Source organism: Gorilla gorilla, chromosome 15, assembly GCF_029281585.2.
Source record: "Gorilla gorilla gorilla isolate KB3781 chromosome 15, NHGRI_mGorGor1-v2.1_pri, whole genome shotgun sequence".
In the NCBI taxonomy this organism is placed as follows: domain Eukaryota; kingdom Metazoa; phylum Chordata; class Mammalia; order Primates; family Hominidae; genus Gorilla; species Gorilla gorilla.
Window position 1 is genome coordinate 21,604,568 of NC_073239.2, and position 15,844 is coordinate 21,620,411.

General features: G+C 43.2%; 1 protein-coding gene and 1 long non-coding RNA gene across 3 annotated transcripts in view; both read right to left on the reverse strand.

The window, feature by feature from the left end:
* The window catches only part of LOC101127474 (signal recognition particle subunit SRP54), a 98,501-nt gene that overhangs the window by 24,048 nt on the left and 58,609 nt on the right, over nt 1-15,844 (reverse strand). The window contains exons 1-3 of one of the 2 annotated variants that reach the window (XM_031001735.3): nt 12,698-12,954; nt 12,476-12,599; nt 5,620-5,793 (exon numbers count right to left, since the gene is read on the reverse strand). The exons of the other annotated variant lie outside the window; for it this stretch is intronic. Of the exons in view, the coding sequence (XP_030857595.3) occupies nt 5,620-5,793; nt 12,476-12,599; nt 12,698-12,951 (552 nt within the window). The 5' untranslated portion in view covers nt 12,952-12,954. Of the gene's footprint in view, nt 1-5,619; nt 5,794-12,475; nt 12,600-12,697; nt 12,955-15,844 lie in introns of those variants that run through there. 2 annotated transcript variants of the gene reach the window in all.
* LOC134757108 (uncharacterized) lies at nt 8,709-12,469 on the reverse strand. The gene is made up of 2 exons (XR_010130721.1): nt 12,150-12,469; nt 8,709-9,072 (listed from the first exon to the last, which is right to left on the reverse strand). It is a non-coding gene; the product is annotated as an uncharacterized lncRNA (long non-coding RNA).

Below are 15,844 nucleotides of genomic sequence, written 5' to 3' on the forward strand. Positions count from 1 at the left end.
GCACCTGTAATCCCACCTACTCGGGAGGCTGAGGCAGGAGAATGGCGTGAACCTGGGAGGCGGAGCTTGCAGTGAGCCGAGATCATGACACTGCACTCCAGCCTGGGCAACAGAGTGACTCCGTCCCCAAAAAAAAAGAAAAAAAAAAAAGCTCACATGGCAATATCAGTAGCAGACAAAACAGACTTTTTTTTCCTTTTTTTTCTGAGGCAAGGTCTTACTCTGTCACCTAGACTGGAATGCAGTGGTGAGATCCCAGTTCACTGCAGCCTCAAACTTCTGGGCTCCAGTGATCCTCCCAACTCACCTCTCCCAGTAGCTGAGCCCACAGGTGTGTGCCACCACGCATGGCTAATTTTTTTTATCTTTTGTAGAGACAAGGTCTCACTACATTTCCCAGGCTGGTCTCAAACTCCTGGGCTCAAGAAATCCTTCTGCCTCAGCCTCCCAAAGTGCTGGGATTACAGGCATGAGCCACACCATGCCAGACCTAAAATAGACTTGAAAACAAAAAACGTAACTAGAGGTAAAGAAGGACATTTTATAATGATAAAAGGGTCAATCTATCAGGAAGATATGAAATTATAAATACATATGCAGTTAATTTAATAACAGAGCACCAAAGTACATGAAACAAATCTGATAGAAAGAGAGGGAGAAATAGACAATTCAACAATAATAGTTGAAGACTGCAATATCTCATTTTTAATAAATAGGGGCCGGACACGGTGGCTCACACCTGTAATACCAGCTCTTTGGGAGGCCAAGGTGGGCGGATCATGAGGTCAAGAGATCGAGACCATCCTGGCCAACATGGTGAAACCCCGTCTCTACTAAAAATACAAAACTTAGCCAGGTGCAAGCCTGTAATCTCAGCTACATGGGAGGCTGAAGCATGAGAATCACTTGAACCTGGGAGGCAGAGGTTGCAGTGAGCTGAAATCGTGTCACTGCACTCCAGCCTAGGCAACAAGAGTGAAACTCTGTCTCGAAAAATAATAATAATAATAATAATAATAAATAGGACAACAGGGCAGACGATCAGCAAGGAAACAGAAAGCTTGAACAATACTATAAAATCAATTAGACCTCACAGACACCTATAGAACGCTTTCAACAACAGAATATACATTCTTCTCAAGTACATATGGAACGTTCTAGACAGACCACCTGCTAGGCAGGCTATAAAACAAACGTCAATACATTTAAAGGGCCAAATAATATAAAGTATGTTCTCTGATCAGAATGTTGTGAAATCAGAAATCAATAAAAGAAAAAATAGACAAACAAATACATGGGAAGTAAACAATGTACTTCTAAATAACCAATGGGTCAAGGAAGAAAACCAAAAGGAAAAAAAAGAAAATACTTTAAATAAAAATGAAGGTATAGGCTGGGCGCAGTGGCTCACACCTATAATCCCAGCGCTTTGGGAGGCCAAGGCGGGCAGATCACCTAGGTCAGGAGTTTGAGCCTGGCCAACATGGTGAAACCCCGCCTCTACTAAAAATACAAAAAATTAATTTGGCATGGTGGTGTGCACCTGTAATCCCAACTACTCGGGAAGCTGAGGCAGGAGAATTGCTTGAACCCAGGAGGCAGAGGTTGCAGTGAGCCAAGATCATGCCACTGCACTCCAGCCTGGGTGACAGAGTGAGACTCCGTCTCAAAAAAAAAAGAAGGTATAACATACAAAAACTTATGGGAAGCTGGGCATGGTGGTGCACATCTGTAAACCCTACTACTTGTGAGGCTGAAGCAGGAGGATTGCTTGAGCCCATGAGTTCGAAGACAGCCTAGGCAATATAGCAGGACCCCATTTGTAAACAACAACAAGAACAACAAAAATGTATGGAATAAAACTAAGGCAGTACTTAAAGGGAAACTTGTATTCGTAAATGCCCAATTAAGAAACCTAGCAATAACCTAGACTTCTGCCCTAGGACACTGGAAAATGAAACACAAACTACACCTAAAGCAAACAGAGGAAGGAAATAATACAGGCAAGAGCAGAAATTAATAGAGAATAGAAAAACAACAAAGAAAATCATGAAACCAAAAGGTGGTTCTTGTGAAAGACCAACAAAATTGGCAAACCTTTAGGTAGATTGACCAAAAAGAAAGAGTAAATGCCCAAAATTACTAGAATCCAAAATGAACAGGAAAATCAACCTTACGAAAAATAAAAAGAATCATAATGAAATACTACTGTATGCCAACAAATAAGATAACAGATAAAATGGACAAATTCCTAGAAAGACACAAACTCATACACAACTGACTCAAAAAGGAACAATCTTAATAGACCTATAGCAAGTGAAGAGACTGAATTAGTAATCAAAAAAACTACCCACAAAGAAAAGCCAAGGAGGCTTCACAGCTGAAGTCTTCCGAACATTCAAAAAATAATTAAGGCCAGGCGCTGGCTCACACCTGTAATCCTAGCACTTTGGGAGGCTGAGACAGGGGATCATTTGAGGTCAGGAATTCAAGACCAGCCTGACCAACATGTTGAAACCCCATCTCTACTAAAAATACAAAAAAAATTAGCCAGACGTTGTGGCATGTGCCTGTAGTCCCAGCTACTTGGGAGGCTGAAGCAGGAGAATTGCTTGAACGCAGGAGGCAGAGGTTGCCGTAAGCCAAGATCACACCACCGCACTCTAGCCTGGGTGACAGAGTGAGACTCTATCTCAAAAAATAAAAAATAAAAAACAGTTGCCTGGGCGCAGTGGCTCACGCCTGTAATCCCAGCACTTTGAGAAGCTGAGGTGGGCAGATCACTTGAGGTCAGGAGTTCAAGACCGGCCTGGCCAACATAGTGAAAGCATGTCTCTACTAAAAATACAAAAATTAGCTGGGTGTGGTGGTGCGTTTCTGTAGTCCCAGCTACTCGGGAGGCTGAGGCAGGAAAGTTGCTTAAACCAGGGAGGCAGAGGTTGCAGTGAGCCAAGATCACGCCACTGCACTCCAGTCTGGGTGACAGAGCCAGACTCCATCTCAAAAAATAAAAATAAATAAACAAATAACCTAATCAAAATAAGCAAAGGAAGATTACAAATGGTCAATATGCACCTGAAAGGATGCTCAACATCACTGACCATCAAGGGAATGTAAATCAAAACCCCAATGAAATAACATATTCACTAGGGTTGCTAAAATCAAGAAGATACATAGCAAAGGCACAAGAGAACAAAAAAATAAAAAGACCCATAGTAACAAGTGATGCTGAATATGTGGAGAAATCATTATCCTTACACACTGCTGGTAGGAATTTAAAATAGTGCAGCCACTTTGGAAAACAGTCAGGCAGTTCCCCAGACATTTAAACATAGAGTTAGGGCTGGGTATGGTGGCTCATGCCTGTAATCCCAGCACTTTGGGAGGCTGAGGCAGGAGCTCGAGACCAGCTTAACCAACATGGTGAAACTGCATCTCTACTAAAAAAAAATACAAAAATTAGCCGGGCGTGGAGGTGTATGCCTGCAATCCCAGCTACTTGGGAGGCTGAGGCACGAGAATCGCTTAAACCCAGGAGGCAGAGGCTTCAGTGAGCCAAGATTGTGCCACTGAACTCCAGCCTGAGTGACAGACCCTGTCTCAAAAAAAAAAAAAAAAGTTATTGCATGACCCAGCAATTCTAGTCCTAGTTATGTACCCCTAATATTCTACCTGCATTTGGAACTACCTTCAGAGTATATGGTACAATCCTTTGAATATTTTCTGTGTAGAAAATCCGATTTTTTTTTTTTTTTAGATGGAGTTTCACCCTTGTTGACCAGGCTGGAGTACAATGGCACGATCTCGGCTCACTGCAACCTCTGCTTCCCGGGTTGAAGCGATTCTCCTGCCTCAGCCTCCTGAGTAGCTGGGATTACAGGCGCCTGCCATCACGCCTGCCTAATTTTTTGTATTTTTAGTAGAGACAGAGTTTCACCATGTTGGCCAGGCTAGTCTCGAACTCCTGACCTCAGGTGATCCACCCACCTCGGCCTCCCAAAGTGCTGCGATTATAGGCGTGAGCCACTGCTCCTGGCCTGCTTATGATTTTTTATTTTATTTTTTATTTTTTATTTTTTTTATTTTTTGAGACCAAGTGTCGCTCTTATTGCCCAGGCTGGAGTGCAATGGCACGATCTTGGCTCACCGCAACCTTCGCCTCCTGGGTTCAAGCGATTCTCCTGCCTCAGCCTCCCGGGTAGCTGGGATTACAGGCATGCGCCACCATCCCTGGCTAATTTTTTTGTATTTTTAGTAGAGATGGGGTTTTTCCATGTTGGTCAGGCTGGTCTTGAACTCCCGACCTCAGGTGATCTGCCTGCCTCGACCTCCCAAAGCGCTGGGATTACAGGTGTCAGCCACCGCGCCTGGCATGATTTTCTAATAGCCAAATATTTAAAGCCAAATCTGATGAAAAGGAATAACATTTTTAAAATCAAATATAAACAATTCTCTATTCTGTTACTATGCTTAATTTTCTTTATAGCACTTTTCATAGCCTGATAATTATAGTATGTATTTATTTATTGCCTGTCTTCTCACTAGTATATGAGAGCAGAAATTTATATCACCCACTGCTATATCATCTGCAACTAAAATAGTACCTGTTAGAAAGTCAGTAAATATGTGATTACCTGGACTCTCAAAATAATTACTTGAAGGGCATTTCTTTATAAATAAATAAAAATTTCTTTATAAATATATAGCTAGTCTCATAATTGTATAGTCACATCTTGTATAATTTAGAAATTCTCCAAGTTAGTTGATAAGGCACACAAAGTTCAGAAATGTATATTCTTATCTTCCAATCAAAACTTGAGGCAAACTTTTGTTTTGTTTTGTTTTGTTTTGTTTTTGAGATGGAGTCTCCCTCTGTTGCCCAGGCTGTAGTGCAGTGGCACGATCTCGGCTCACTGCAAGCTCTGCCTCCTGGGTTCATGCCATTCTCCTGTTGAGGCAGTATTTTAAAAAGCTGACAACTCCCTAAGTTTTGGGTGGAAACTATCATGGTAGTACAGTCCTTAAATCAAAGGAACTGGGATTCAAGCACTCAATTTAGTAAGATAAATCTTTTTTTTGAGACAGAGTCTCGCTCTTGCCCCGAGGCTGGAGTGCAATGGCATAACCTTGGTTCACCGCAACCTCCACCTCCCAGATTCAAGCAATTCTCCTGCCTCAGCCTCCCAAGTAGCTGGGATTACAGGTGTCCACCAATACGTCCAGCTAATTTTTTGTATTTTTAGTAGAGATGGCGTTTTGCCATGGTGGCCAGGCTGTTCTCAAACTCCTGACCTCAGGTGATCCACCCACCTCAGCTTCCCAAAGTGCTGGGATTACAGGTGTGAGCCACCGCGCCTGGCTGATCAATCTTAAATCTATCCATACTAACACAGTACTCTGACACTGAAAAACAAGCTGTTTCAGGCTACTGAAATGCTGGAAATATTTCCATCCATATCATGTAAAAATATTATTTTCTATCAAAATCACCATACATAATTTTATAATAAGAATATAGTTGATTTAAACCTCAAAAGGTTCCTTCCACTCAATGTTTAGGGAAAAAAAATAAATCAAAACAAAGCCCACTGAGGAAAGAACCATCAATATCAAACCTACCGGATCAACTGTAGGCAAAACATCTTTCTTCTCCAGGCCATCAACTTCGTCTTCATCTGTGCTGTATTCTTCCATTGTTTCGCCACTAACAAAGTGGATGACTCTCCTTGGGACTTTCTTCTTTTTTCCTATGACTCCCAGTTCTACATTTTCAAAGCCTCTTTCATTACTCATCTATATCAACGATAGTTTAAGAAAATGAGAGTTTCAAGTGAGAATAATTTTCTTTCATTACATGTGAAAAACTTTTGGTAGGTTTATTGTAGTAAAGAAATAAACAAATCTTTAAGCAGTTTTGGTTTGTTCTGAGACAGGGTCTCACTCTGTTGCTCAGGCTGGAGTACAGTGGCAAGACTATGGCAGACCAAATAAAACCCACCATTTGTAAACCAAATCTGGAAAGCAGATTATCAGCGTTGTATCTCTGAACTTCCAGATGTCTTGGCCAGTAATACATATGTAACAAAAGAGATTTCTGATAGTAAAAAGATTTCACAAGTTCTTAAACTTTAGTAGTCTATGGAATTTTTTTTCCCCCAGACAGGGTCTGGCTGTTGCCTAGGCTGGAGAGCAGCAGTGCAATCATGGCTCACTGCAATCTCAAATTCCTGGCCTCAAGTGATCCTTCTGTGTCCACCTCCTGAGTACCTGGGACTATAGGAGCATGCCACCACACTTGGCTAATTTTTTTTTCTATAGGGACAGTGTCTGGCTATGTTGCCCAGGCTGGTCTCCAACTACTGGCCTTAAGCAATCCTCCCACCTCAGCCTCCCAAAGTTTTAGGATTACAGGCATACGTCACTGTGCCTGAGCTGGAATTCTAATACAAATTTTACTCCTATATATTTACACTATATATATATATAGTGGGAGATGGTGAAGAGCTTCTTTTCATTGTCCTCTTGCCTCAAGTTTAAACTCCTAAGAAAACTGCCTGAAGTTGGGCCAGGTGCGGTGGCTCACACCTGTAATCCCAGCATTTTGGGAGGCCGAGGCAGGCGGATCACAAGGTCAGGAGATCGAGACCATGGTGAAACCCTGTCTCTACTAAAAATATAAAAAATTAGCTGGGCGCAGCAGCGGGTGCCTGTAGTCCCAACTACTCGGGAGGCTGAGGCAGAAGAATGGCATGAACCTGGAAGGCGGAGCTTGCAGTGAGCCGAGATCGCGCCACTGCACTCCAGTCTGGGCAACAGAGCAAGACTCTGTCTCGAAAAAAAAAAAAGAAAACTGCCTGAAGTTTAAACTTCCAGATTTCAAAAAGGTACAGTACATACAATTGTGAAGAAAAATCTGGCAACAGTGGTTACCCCATGGATAGAAACTAAGATGGAGGAGAAGGAGAAGGCAAGGGAGTAGTCAAAGGAGGGCTTTTATTCTTTTTGCATATACAGGACTACAGTAACGTCATGATTAGAGTCTATGTTCGTAGAATTCTCTAGGATAGTCCAGAGTACAAACATTTTGTTCTCTATAAAGATTCTTGTGGTTATAAGCAAACATAATTTAAACCCATGACTGCTGTTCAACCACTGGAAAAGCTCTTTGAATTGCTATTGCAAAAAAAGGATTATACTGATAAAAACAGTGAACTGCCCAGTTATGCAAGTATAAGCTACTTTATTTTTATACATTGTTTCATCTTAATCTTCTAAGGTCCTTCTTAGAAAACAGATATGATTCTTCTCTGCCTTTTACCTCCCAAAGTAAGTTTAGTCATTAGCCAGGATTTGAACTGCAGATCATGAAAATTTGGTAACAGGCCAGGCGTGGTGGCTCATACCTGTAATCCTAGCACTTTGGGAGGCTGAGGCAGGAGGATCACATGAGGTCAGGAGTTAGAGACCAGGCTGGCCAACATGGCAAAACCCCAACTTTACTAAAAATACAAAAATCAGCTAGGCATGGTGGTACACGTATGTAATTTCAGCTACTTGGGAGGCTGAGGCATGAGAATCACTTGAACCCAGGAGGTGGATGTTGCAGTGAGCCGAGATCGCACCACTGCACTCAAGCCTGGGCAACAGAGCCAGACTGTCTCAAAAAAATAAAAATAAGGCTGGGTGCTGTGGCTCAGGCCTATAATGGCAGCAATTTGGGGGGCCAAGGCAGGATAACCTGATGTCAGGAGTTGGAGACCAGCCCAGCCAACATGGTGAAACCCTGTCTCCACTAAAAAAACAAAAATTAGCTGGGCGTGGTGGCACGCACCTGTAGTCCCAGCTACTCGGGAAGCTGAGGAATGAGAATTACTTGAACCCGGGAGGTGGCGGTTGCAGTGAGCTGAGATCGTGCCACTGCACTCCACTCTGGGTCACAGAGTGAGACTCCATCTCAAAAAATAAAAATAATAAACTATCTTAAAAAATAAAATTTGGTAACATAGGCTATCTATGTATTAACATGAAAAAAAGTCACAATTCTTTCTAGCCTGTCCTGAGGGTTCAAATAAATCCCAGCCCTTAACAAGGAAAGATCAGGTCATTTATTGTGTCCATGAAAAAAATAAACAAGTAGTTAACCCAGGACACTTTTCTTCTACCCACCCCCAGCCCCCACCAATCCCCAGGCACTGATAGCCATCCCTACCCAGTCTCATGTTTACCCTTGAGATAAAATTTGGCTATGGCTGTCCTGACATCAACGTTTCCTTTTGGACCATGACTCAGCTTTTTGGATCCCTTAATTTTCTATGCAAAGGAAAGACAGATGAGCTAAGTTAGATCTCCAGTCATCCTACTAACTGGATGGATCTAATGTCAATGCAACAGCTCCAGTCAGTGAATCTCTATTCACAGTGAAGCTCAGATCCTTCACAGTATACCACCATGCCCCACCCTATCCCACCCCCAAGACAGTAGAGGCTTCTCACTGCTACCTCTAGCAATCTCTCATTGGCTTAATTTTTTCCTTCTATGACACAGGCAAAGGAAGGAATGTCAGTGCTCAAAAAGCTTCAGATTTTAGAGTATTTCAGATTAGGGATAATGATTCTAACCTCTAATTGGGAGGCGGGGTGGGGGGCAATGAACGAAGCACTAACAGGTAAAACCAACTAGAAAATCATTTGATAAAAAATTCCCAATAATTATATTTTTAAAATATTTTTCTTTTTTTATTTTTCAAACATCAACTTGAACCAGAAATCCAATAATTACAAATAAAATTTACACTGTGGCTGGGTATGGTGGCTCATGCCTGTAACCCCAGCACTTTGGGAGACTGAGGCGGGCAGACAACTTGAGGTCAAGGGTGTGAGACCACCCTGGCTAACATGGTGAAACCCCACCTCTACTAAAAACATACAAAAATTAGCCAGGCGCGGTGGAGCGTGCCTATAATCCCAGCTACACAGGAGGCTGAGGCAGGAGAATTGCTTGAACCCGGGAGGTGGAGGTTGCAGCGAGCCGAGATCGCGCCATGCACTTCAGCCTGGGCAACAGAGTGAGATTCTGTCTCAGAAAACAAAAAAAGTTACACTGTGAATTTTCCAAATGCTTCATTTTATAAATCTGCAAGTAAGAAAAATTTCACTGCCAATTATGCAAATTCCATAACGAACCCCAAAGATCTGAAAGATAGTTTCGTAACACCAGGAAATTATGAGGTACCATGTCAATTAACATTTTACTCCATTTTATAGTTAACCAAACTATAAATGTGCTTATCTTTATTCTCAGGATCTGTTTTTTTCTTTTTTGAAAAGGAGTCTTGCTCTGTCATCCAGGCTGGAGTGCAGTGGTGCGATCTTGGCTCACTGCAACCTCTACCTCCTGGGTTTCAGCGATTCTCCTGCCTCGGCCTCCCGAGTAGCTGGGACTAAAGGCGTGAGCCACAATGCCCAGCTAATTTTTCTATTTTTAGTAGAGATGGGGGTTTCATCACATTGGCCAGGCTGGTCTCGAACTCCTGACCTCAAGTGATCCACCGGCCTCAGCCTTCCAAAGTGCTGGGATTATAGGTGTGAGCCACCCCGCCCAGCTCAGGATCTGGTTTTAATGGCAATTTTTTATATATACTCCCATGGCACCCAGACTTCTTTAAAACACATACTAGACTTGGAATTTATTCTTTGTCATCTTCCCCAACTAGGCTATTAGCAACATGGGGGTAGGTACTGCTATATCTTTCAGCCTAGAGTTCCTGGCACATAGTAAGTGCTTGGTAACAGAGGTACCAAATAAATCAATCACTGAGTGGTACTGAAATTTTAACTCCTTTAAAAACATTGAGGCTGAGATTCTGGTTAAAAGTCTATTCAGAGAAGCTGCTGGATAGAATGTCACAACAGGAGGCCGGGTGCGGTGGCTCACACCTGTAATCTCAGCACTTTGGGAGGCCGAGGCGGCAGGTGGATCACGAGGTCAGGACTTCAAGACCAGCCTGACCAAGATGGTGAAACCCCACCTCTACTAAAAATACAAAAATTAGCCAGATGTGGTTGCGTGCGCCTGTAGTCCTAGCTACTCAGGAGGCTGAGGCAAGAGAATTGCGTGAACCCAGGAGGTGGAGGTTGCAGTGAGCCAAGATCATGCCACTGCACTCCAGCCTGGGCCACAGAGTGAGACTCCGTCTTAAAAAAAAAAAAAAAAAGGATGTCACAACAGGTACTGGATGGCCTGTTTGTAGGCCTAATTCTAGACTCTATCTCCTATCTCTTACTCCCTTTTCCCTACATTGCACTAGGGATTTCTCAGTTCTGCCAAACTTGGGAAGAAGTGTAAGACAGCGGCCTCTCCATCTCCTGAGATGTCCACTTCCCTGGCTTCTTCCCTCTTACTGTGCTCAACCCCCTGGGCATAGAACTGGAGTTCCCAAAGATGTTTCTGATTCAGGAATGTGAATCTGAAAGCACAAAGGGCAAATCAGAAAACGGAACTCACTGGTGTTTAACAAGAAAGAAGAGATATCTAATATTTAATAATATATATAATATATAAGAAATATATAATATTGAATGATAAAATTCCAGAGAGACTACACCAAAACTTAATAGTTACCTTTGGGGAATGAGAACATGAAGAAAGGGTGGTGGTGGGGTATTCCTGTGAATTTTTATCTTTTGTTCTACAGCCTTCTTTACTGTTTAAGTAGTTATTTGTTAACCAAGAATGTGAAAACAACATAATATCGCTAACCCAAATCAAAGAGCCTCTCACTTCAAACAACATTTAGCTGGTATATAAGTACACGTGTGTTTACTTTGCTATTAGATCCAGGGCGGAGGTAGTGATTTAAAAAAAACAATTCTAGTAACAACAGGAAAAATCAAATTGAAAAACATATCAAGCGCCATGGACTCAAAGGTTAAGTGTAAGTGCACTTGCCAACAATAGGTTTCAACTCAACTGAAAATGACGTGGCTTCCTTATCAATTCATGTTGTCCCCTGAATCCCCTTCTTAAGTAGGAGGGAAAAAACATATTCCATATAGAGTTTGGTATGTGGGAAAGTTGTGTTTTTTGTTTTTGGGGTTTCTTTAGTTTTTTATTTAAGAGATGGGTTCTTGCTCTGTTGCCCAGGCTGGATAAGCTTTTGTTAACGCAAACGACATCTTATACTATAAGAGATACACAGAGATATACTCACAGTTTGGGGGAAATGTCTTACTAACATTCATGTACTTAGTCTCAAAAATGAAGCTACTGAAAAAGCTTCATTCTCATGGAGGATGGGAAGAGTTACACACATGAGCAACTCAAGGGTTTTTTTGTTGTTGTTGTTGTTGTTGCTGTTTTGAGACGGAGTCTCGCTCTGTCTCCAGCCTGGAGTGCAGTGGCGTGATCTCGGCTCACTGCAACCTCCACCTACAGGGTTCAAGCAATTCTCCTGCCTCAGCCTCCCGAGTAGCTGGGACTACAGGCGAGCGCCACCACACCCAGCTAATTTTTGCATTTTTAGTAGAGAAGGGGTTTCACCATGTTGGCCAGACTGGTCTTGAACTCCTGACCTCAGGTGATCCACCCGCCTTGGCCTCCCAAAGTTTTTTTGTCTAATACTGAAAAGTTGCAAGAAACTTTAACTCTCTAAACCAGCGCTGTCCAATACAGTAACCACTAGTCACATGTGGCTAATGCGCACTTGAAATGTGGTCAGCCAGAACTGCGATATGCTGTGCGTGTAAAATGCACCCAGGATTTAAAAGACTTAGAAAAGACTCCAAAAGAGAATGCAAATACTTCATTAATAACTTTCATAGTAATTTTAGGTTGAAATTGTTTTGATAAATTAGGTTAAATAAGATATGCTATTAAAATTAATATCGGTTTCACTTTTTTAAAACGTGCCTACTAGAAAATTTTAAATTACAATTTTCAATGCAGCTTGCATTCTATTTATGTTGGACAGCGCAGCTCGGAGCCTTAGTTGCCTCGGCGGTGAAATGGGGCTAACACCCACCTCGAGCGGTTACTATAAGGATCCAGTGAATTAAAGCTGGTAAACGTTTGGCATATGCCAACCAAAGGGCAGATGCCAAGGTAGGCGCTCGCACCAGAAGAGACTGAGAAGTGGTTGAAGCCGCCCTCACCTGGCTTCCAGCTACTGCAAGGACAGCCTTTGGGGGACACACCTTCCTTCTTCCTCTGGTAGACCAGAAGCTGGACTATCACCCCAGGAACCCGAGGCCGCCCCAGAGTCTGCTGTGCTGCCAGCCAAGGGGTTGGTGAGTGAGGCGGGGGGCGCTCCTTCCCACAAGCTGGTCTCACTGAGCAGAAACAGGGGTGCAGTGAGGAGGAACTCCAAAGCTGGGGCGGCCTGCTCGGAGGACGGCCGCGCAGGCTAAAAGAGCGGCCCGCGGAGAAGGCAAGGAGGCGGCTCGGCTCCCCGGACTTCAGCCTCGGCGGCCCCACCTACCTGCCCTGCAGATTCCCCGAATGCCGCGGCGGCCGCAGCTCCCGAGGCTGCGACGGCTTCTCCTCGTTCCACACGGCCCACTGGCTCCTGGTCCATCGTTGTCGCCACCACAGGGCTGCTGGCGCTGGTGAGAAAGAGGGTAATGGCCGGTAAGCCCACTTCCATCCTTGGTCTCCCCGCCCAGTCGCTGGCCGAGCCAGGCTGTCGGGAAGTGGGACTCACCCGCAGCGCCCGCCTCGCGCCGCGCCTAGCCAAGCCTCTGAGAAGGGGACTCGCCGGCCTGAGGGGCGGGGCCAGCCCGCGCCTCGCCTAGCCCGCCTGGCTCCGCACCCCGAGAGCTGGCCGACTGCAGTCTGGGAGGCGCAACTACCGGCTCGCGCGGGGCGGGGTGGGGCGGGTCCTTGCGGGGCGTCGCTTCCGGCCAAGCAAGCATCCAGAGCTCGTGGATCCCCGCCTGGCACCGCCTGTGACGTCATTCCTGGTACGTGTTCCTGAAGCCTGGCGTCTTGACCTCGGCGCAGCCCGTCACGAGCTGCGTCCCGGGCAGTCACCCCGCAGGACCTCGGTTTCTGCACTTGTAAAATGAAGACAGCTGTGTCGTTGTACTTCAAAGGCTAGTGATGGGATGTGGTTGCTGAAAAATGTAAAATGTACGGCTCGTGCTGCACTTTCCATTCCTAACGTGGGTGACAGTCCAGCCAAAATACCCTCGAAAGAAAAACCCCAGGCGTGATATTTGCTTACTCTTGTCTGAAATACTTAAATATAACTGTATAAAGTGTTAAGTGAAAAGACCTGAAGGAGAGCAAAGGGCAGTAGTAAGCTTCCATCTTGACAAATGTAAGGAGTGTTTTATCTGTGTCTTAAAGTCGTGTGCGTATGTTAGAGGGGGCGTCCCAGATTTTTTCCGTCTTTCGCGATGTTCAACCAAAGTAAAAAATCATGCAATTACTGCATGACTTCAACATCAAACAAGTCTGAGGTTCTGCAGGTAAATGGTTTATTGTTGTTTTAGCATGAAAGTTTTCACAAATATGTAGGGGGCAAAACCAAAAAATACATTATTTTGGCTATGGGAGGCTTCATTTGATACTTTAAATTCCATTTTCATACTAGTCTCAATTCAGAAATGCTCCCTAAAGTTGTATGACCTTGTAAATGTTTTTCATCATAGCAACAGCAGGTCCAAATATTAAATATTCCTTTCTCTTCTGTGCCAAAGTTCTTCTCCTTACCCTCTGCCTAATGTTATTGTACACTTCCTATCCTATGTATAACTGGAACCTAAAAACAAAACCAAAAATTTTAAAAACAAATAATCATTTGAAAACCATCTACGCCTTAAAAACTAGTTGGAAATCCATATTGCTCTGTATCCTGGTAATAAAATCAAGTTAGGTTGCTGCTGAAGTAAACAAGTTAGTACCTGATCTGACTCTGTATGGTGGCATCAGCAGGGAGTTGAGACAGTCCAAAACAGCAAAACCAAACTCGGCCATAAATTGAAAACAAAAATAAAGAACCAATTGTTAAGACTTCATGAATTGGCATTCATAAACAACACAGTTCTGCATTATATGTATTCAAAATCTCTTCCTTCTTACTGGCAAGCAGGGCAATCAACAATCTTTATTACTAAAAATTTGTGGGATATTTATAAATGCATGATTTTATTTTCCAAAGTGGCAATTAAATATCAAATTACAATTTTCTTTTTCTTTTTTTTTTTTTTTTTTTTGAGATGGGGTCTCGCCCACGCTGGAGTGCAATGGCGCAATCTTGGCGCACTGCAACATCCGCCTCCCGAGTTCAAGCGATTCTCCCACCTCAGCCTGCCAAGTAGCTGGGATTACAGTTGTGCACTACCACGCCCGGCTAATTTTTGTATTGTTAGTAGAGACGGGGTTTCACCGTGTTGGCCAGGCTAGTATTGAACTTCCGACCTCAGATGATCCACCCACCTCAGCCTCCCAAAGTGCTGGGATTACAGGCGTGAGCCACCACGCCTGGCCTCAAATTACAATTTTCATTGCCGAAGCAGAATATATTTTCACAGTTTACAAGTGTATTTCTTAGTTTACTGAAAATTCAAAGTACAAGTTATATTCTAACATGAACTGGAAGTATTTCCTAAAAAGTTATTTTTAACACAAATATGCAATTGAAGAGCAGTTTATTACAAATCAACAACTCGGGCTGGGCACGGTGGCTCACGCCTGTAATCCCAGCACTTTGGGAGGCGGAGGCGGGTGGATCACGAGGTCAGGAGATCGAGACCATCCTGGCTAACACGGTGAAACCCCGTCTCTACTATAAAATACAAAAAATTAGCCGGGCGTGGTGGAGGGTGCCTGTAGTCCCAGCTACTCGGGAGGCTGGGGCAGGAGAATGGTGTGAACCCGGGAGGCGGAGCTTGCAGTGAGCCGAGACCGTGCCACTGCACTCCAGCCTGGGCGACAGAGCGAGACTCCGTCTCAAAAAAACAAAAACAAAACAAATCAACAACTCAAAGCAACATAAAAGCATAGAAATTATAATGGTTTTATTTTGGGCATTTATATTTTTGTCATTATTTCCAAACTGTTATAGCTCAACCAAAAGTAGGCACCAAGGCAATGTGCCAAATTTTTCCTTCTTTCACTTTGTAACATAAATTGTATCGTAGCACTATGACAAAAATAAATTCAAGTATTATGATAATTTATCTACTTGAAAACATAACGTGGTCTACATTTATCATTTAATGATACATATAGAGCTAAAAAGGTAAATTTGGATTGAACCATTTCTGCGTAAGGCTGGGAAAATAAATCTGAATAAAATTTGATAACCAGGAATGTTCATCAAATAAACAAGACATTCTTAGGGTTTTAACATAGCTACATATATATACTTTGATAGAGAATATTTTTTAAGTTATCCGTCAAACAGGACAATATATTTTCATCAAAAATAATGCACAAGAAAAAAGATGATAAAAACAAAAATGCATTTTAGGTTCAGTCTAAGCATAAAGAAATTTTTTTTTTTTGAGACAGGGCCTTACTGTATCACCCAGGCTGGAGTGCTCACTGGCTCAATTATGGCTCACTGCAGACTCAGACGATCCTCCCACCTCAGCCTCCTGAGTAGCTGGCGTGCGCCATCACACCTGGCTAATTTTTATATTTTTTGTAGAGATGAGGTTTTGCCATGTTGCCCAGGCTGAAGAAGTTATTAAAATCATGGTAGTGGTTTCACTTATGGAGCACAATATGCCAGGTACTTTGCTTTCTTTGTATTAACTCTTATTCCTCACAACAATTCTAAAGTATTACTGTAACTACCAACATGTTATAGATGAGGAAACAAAGAGAAGTTAAGCAACTT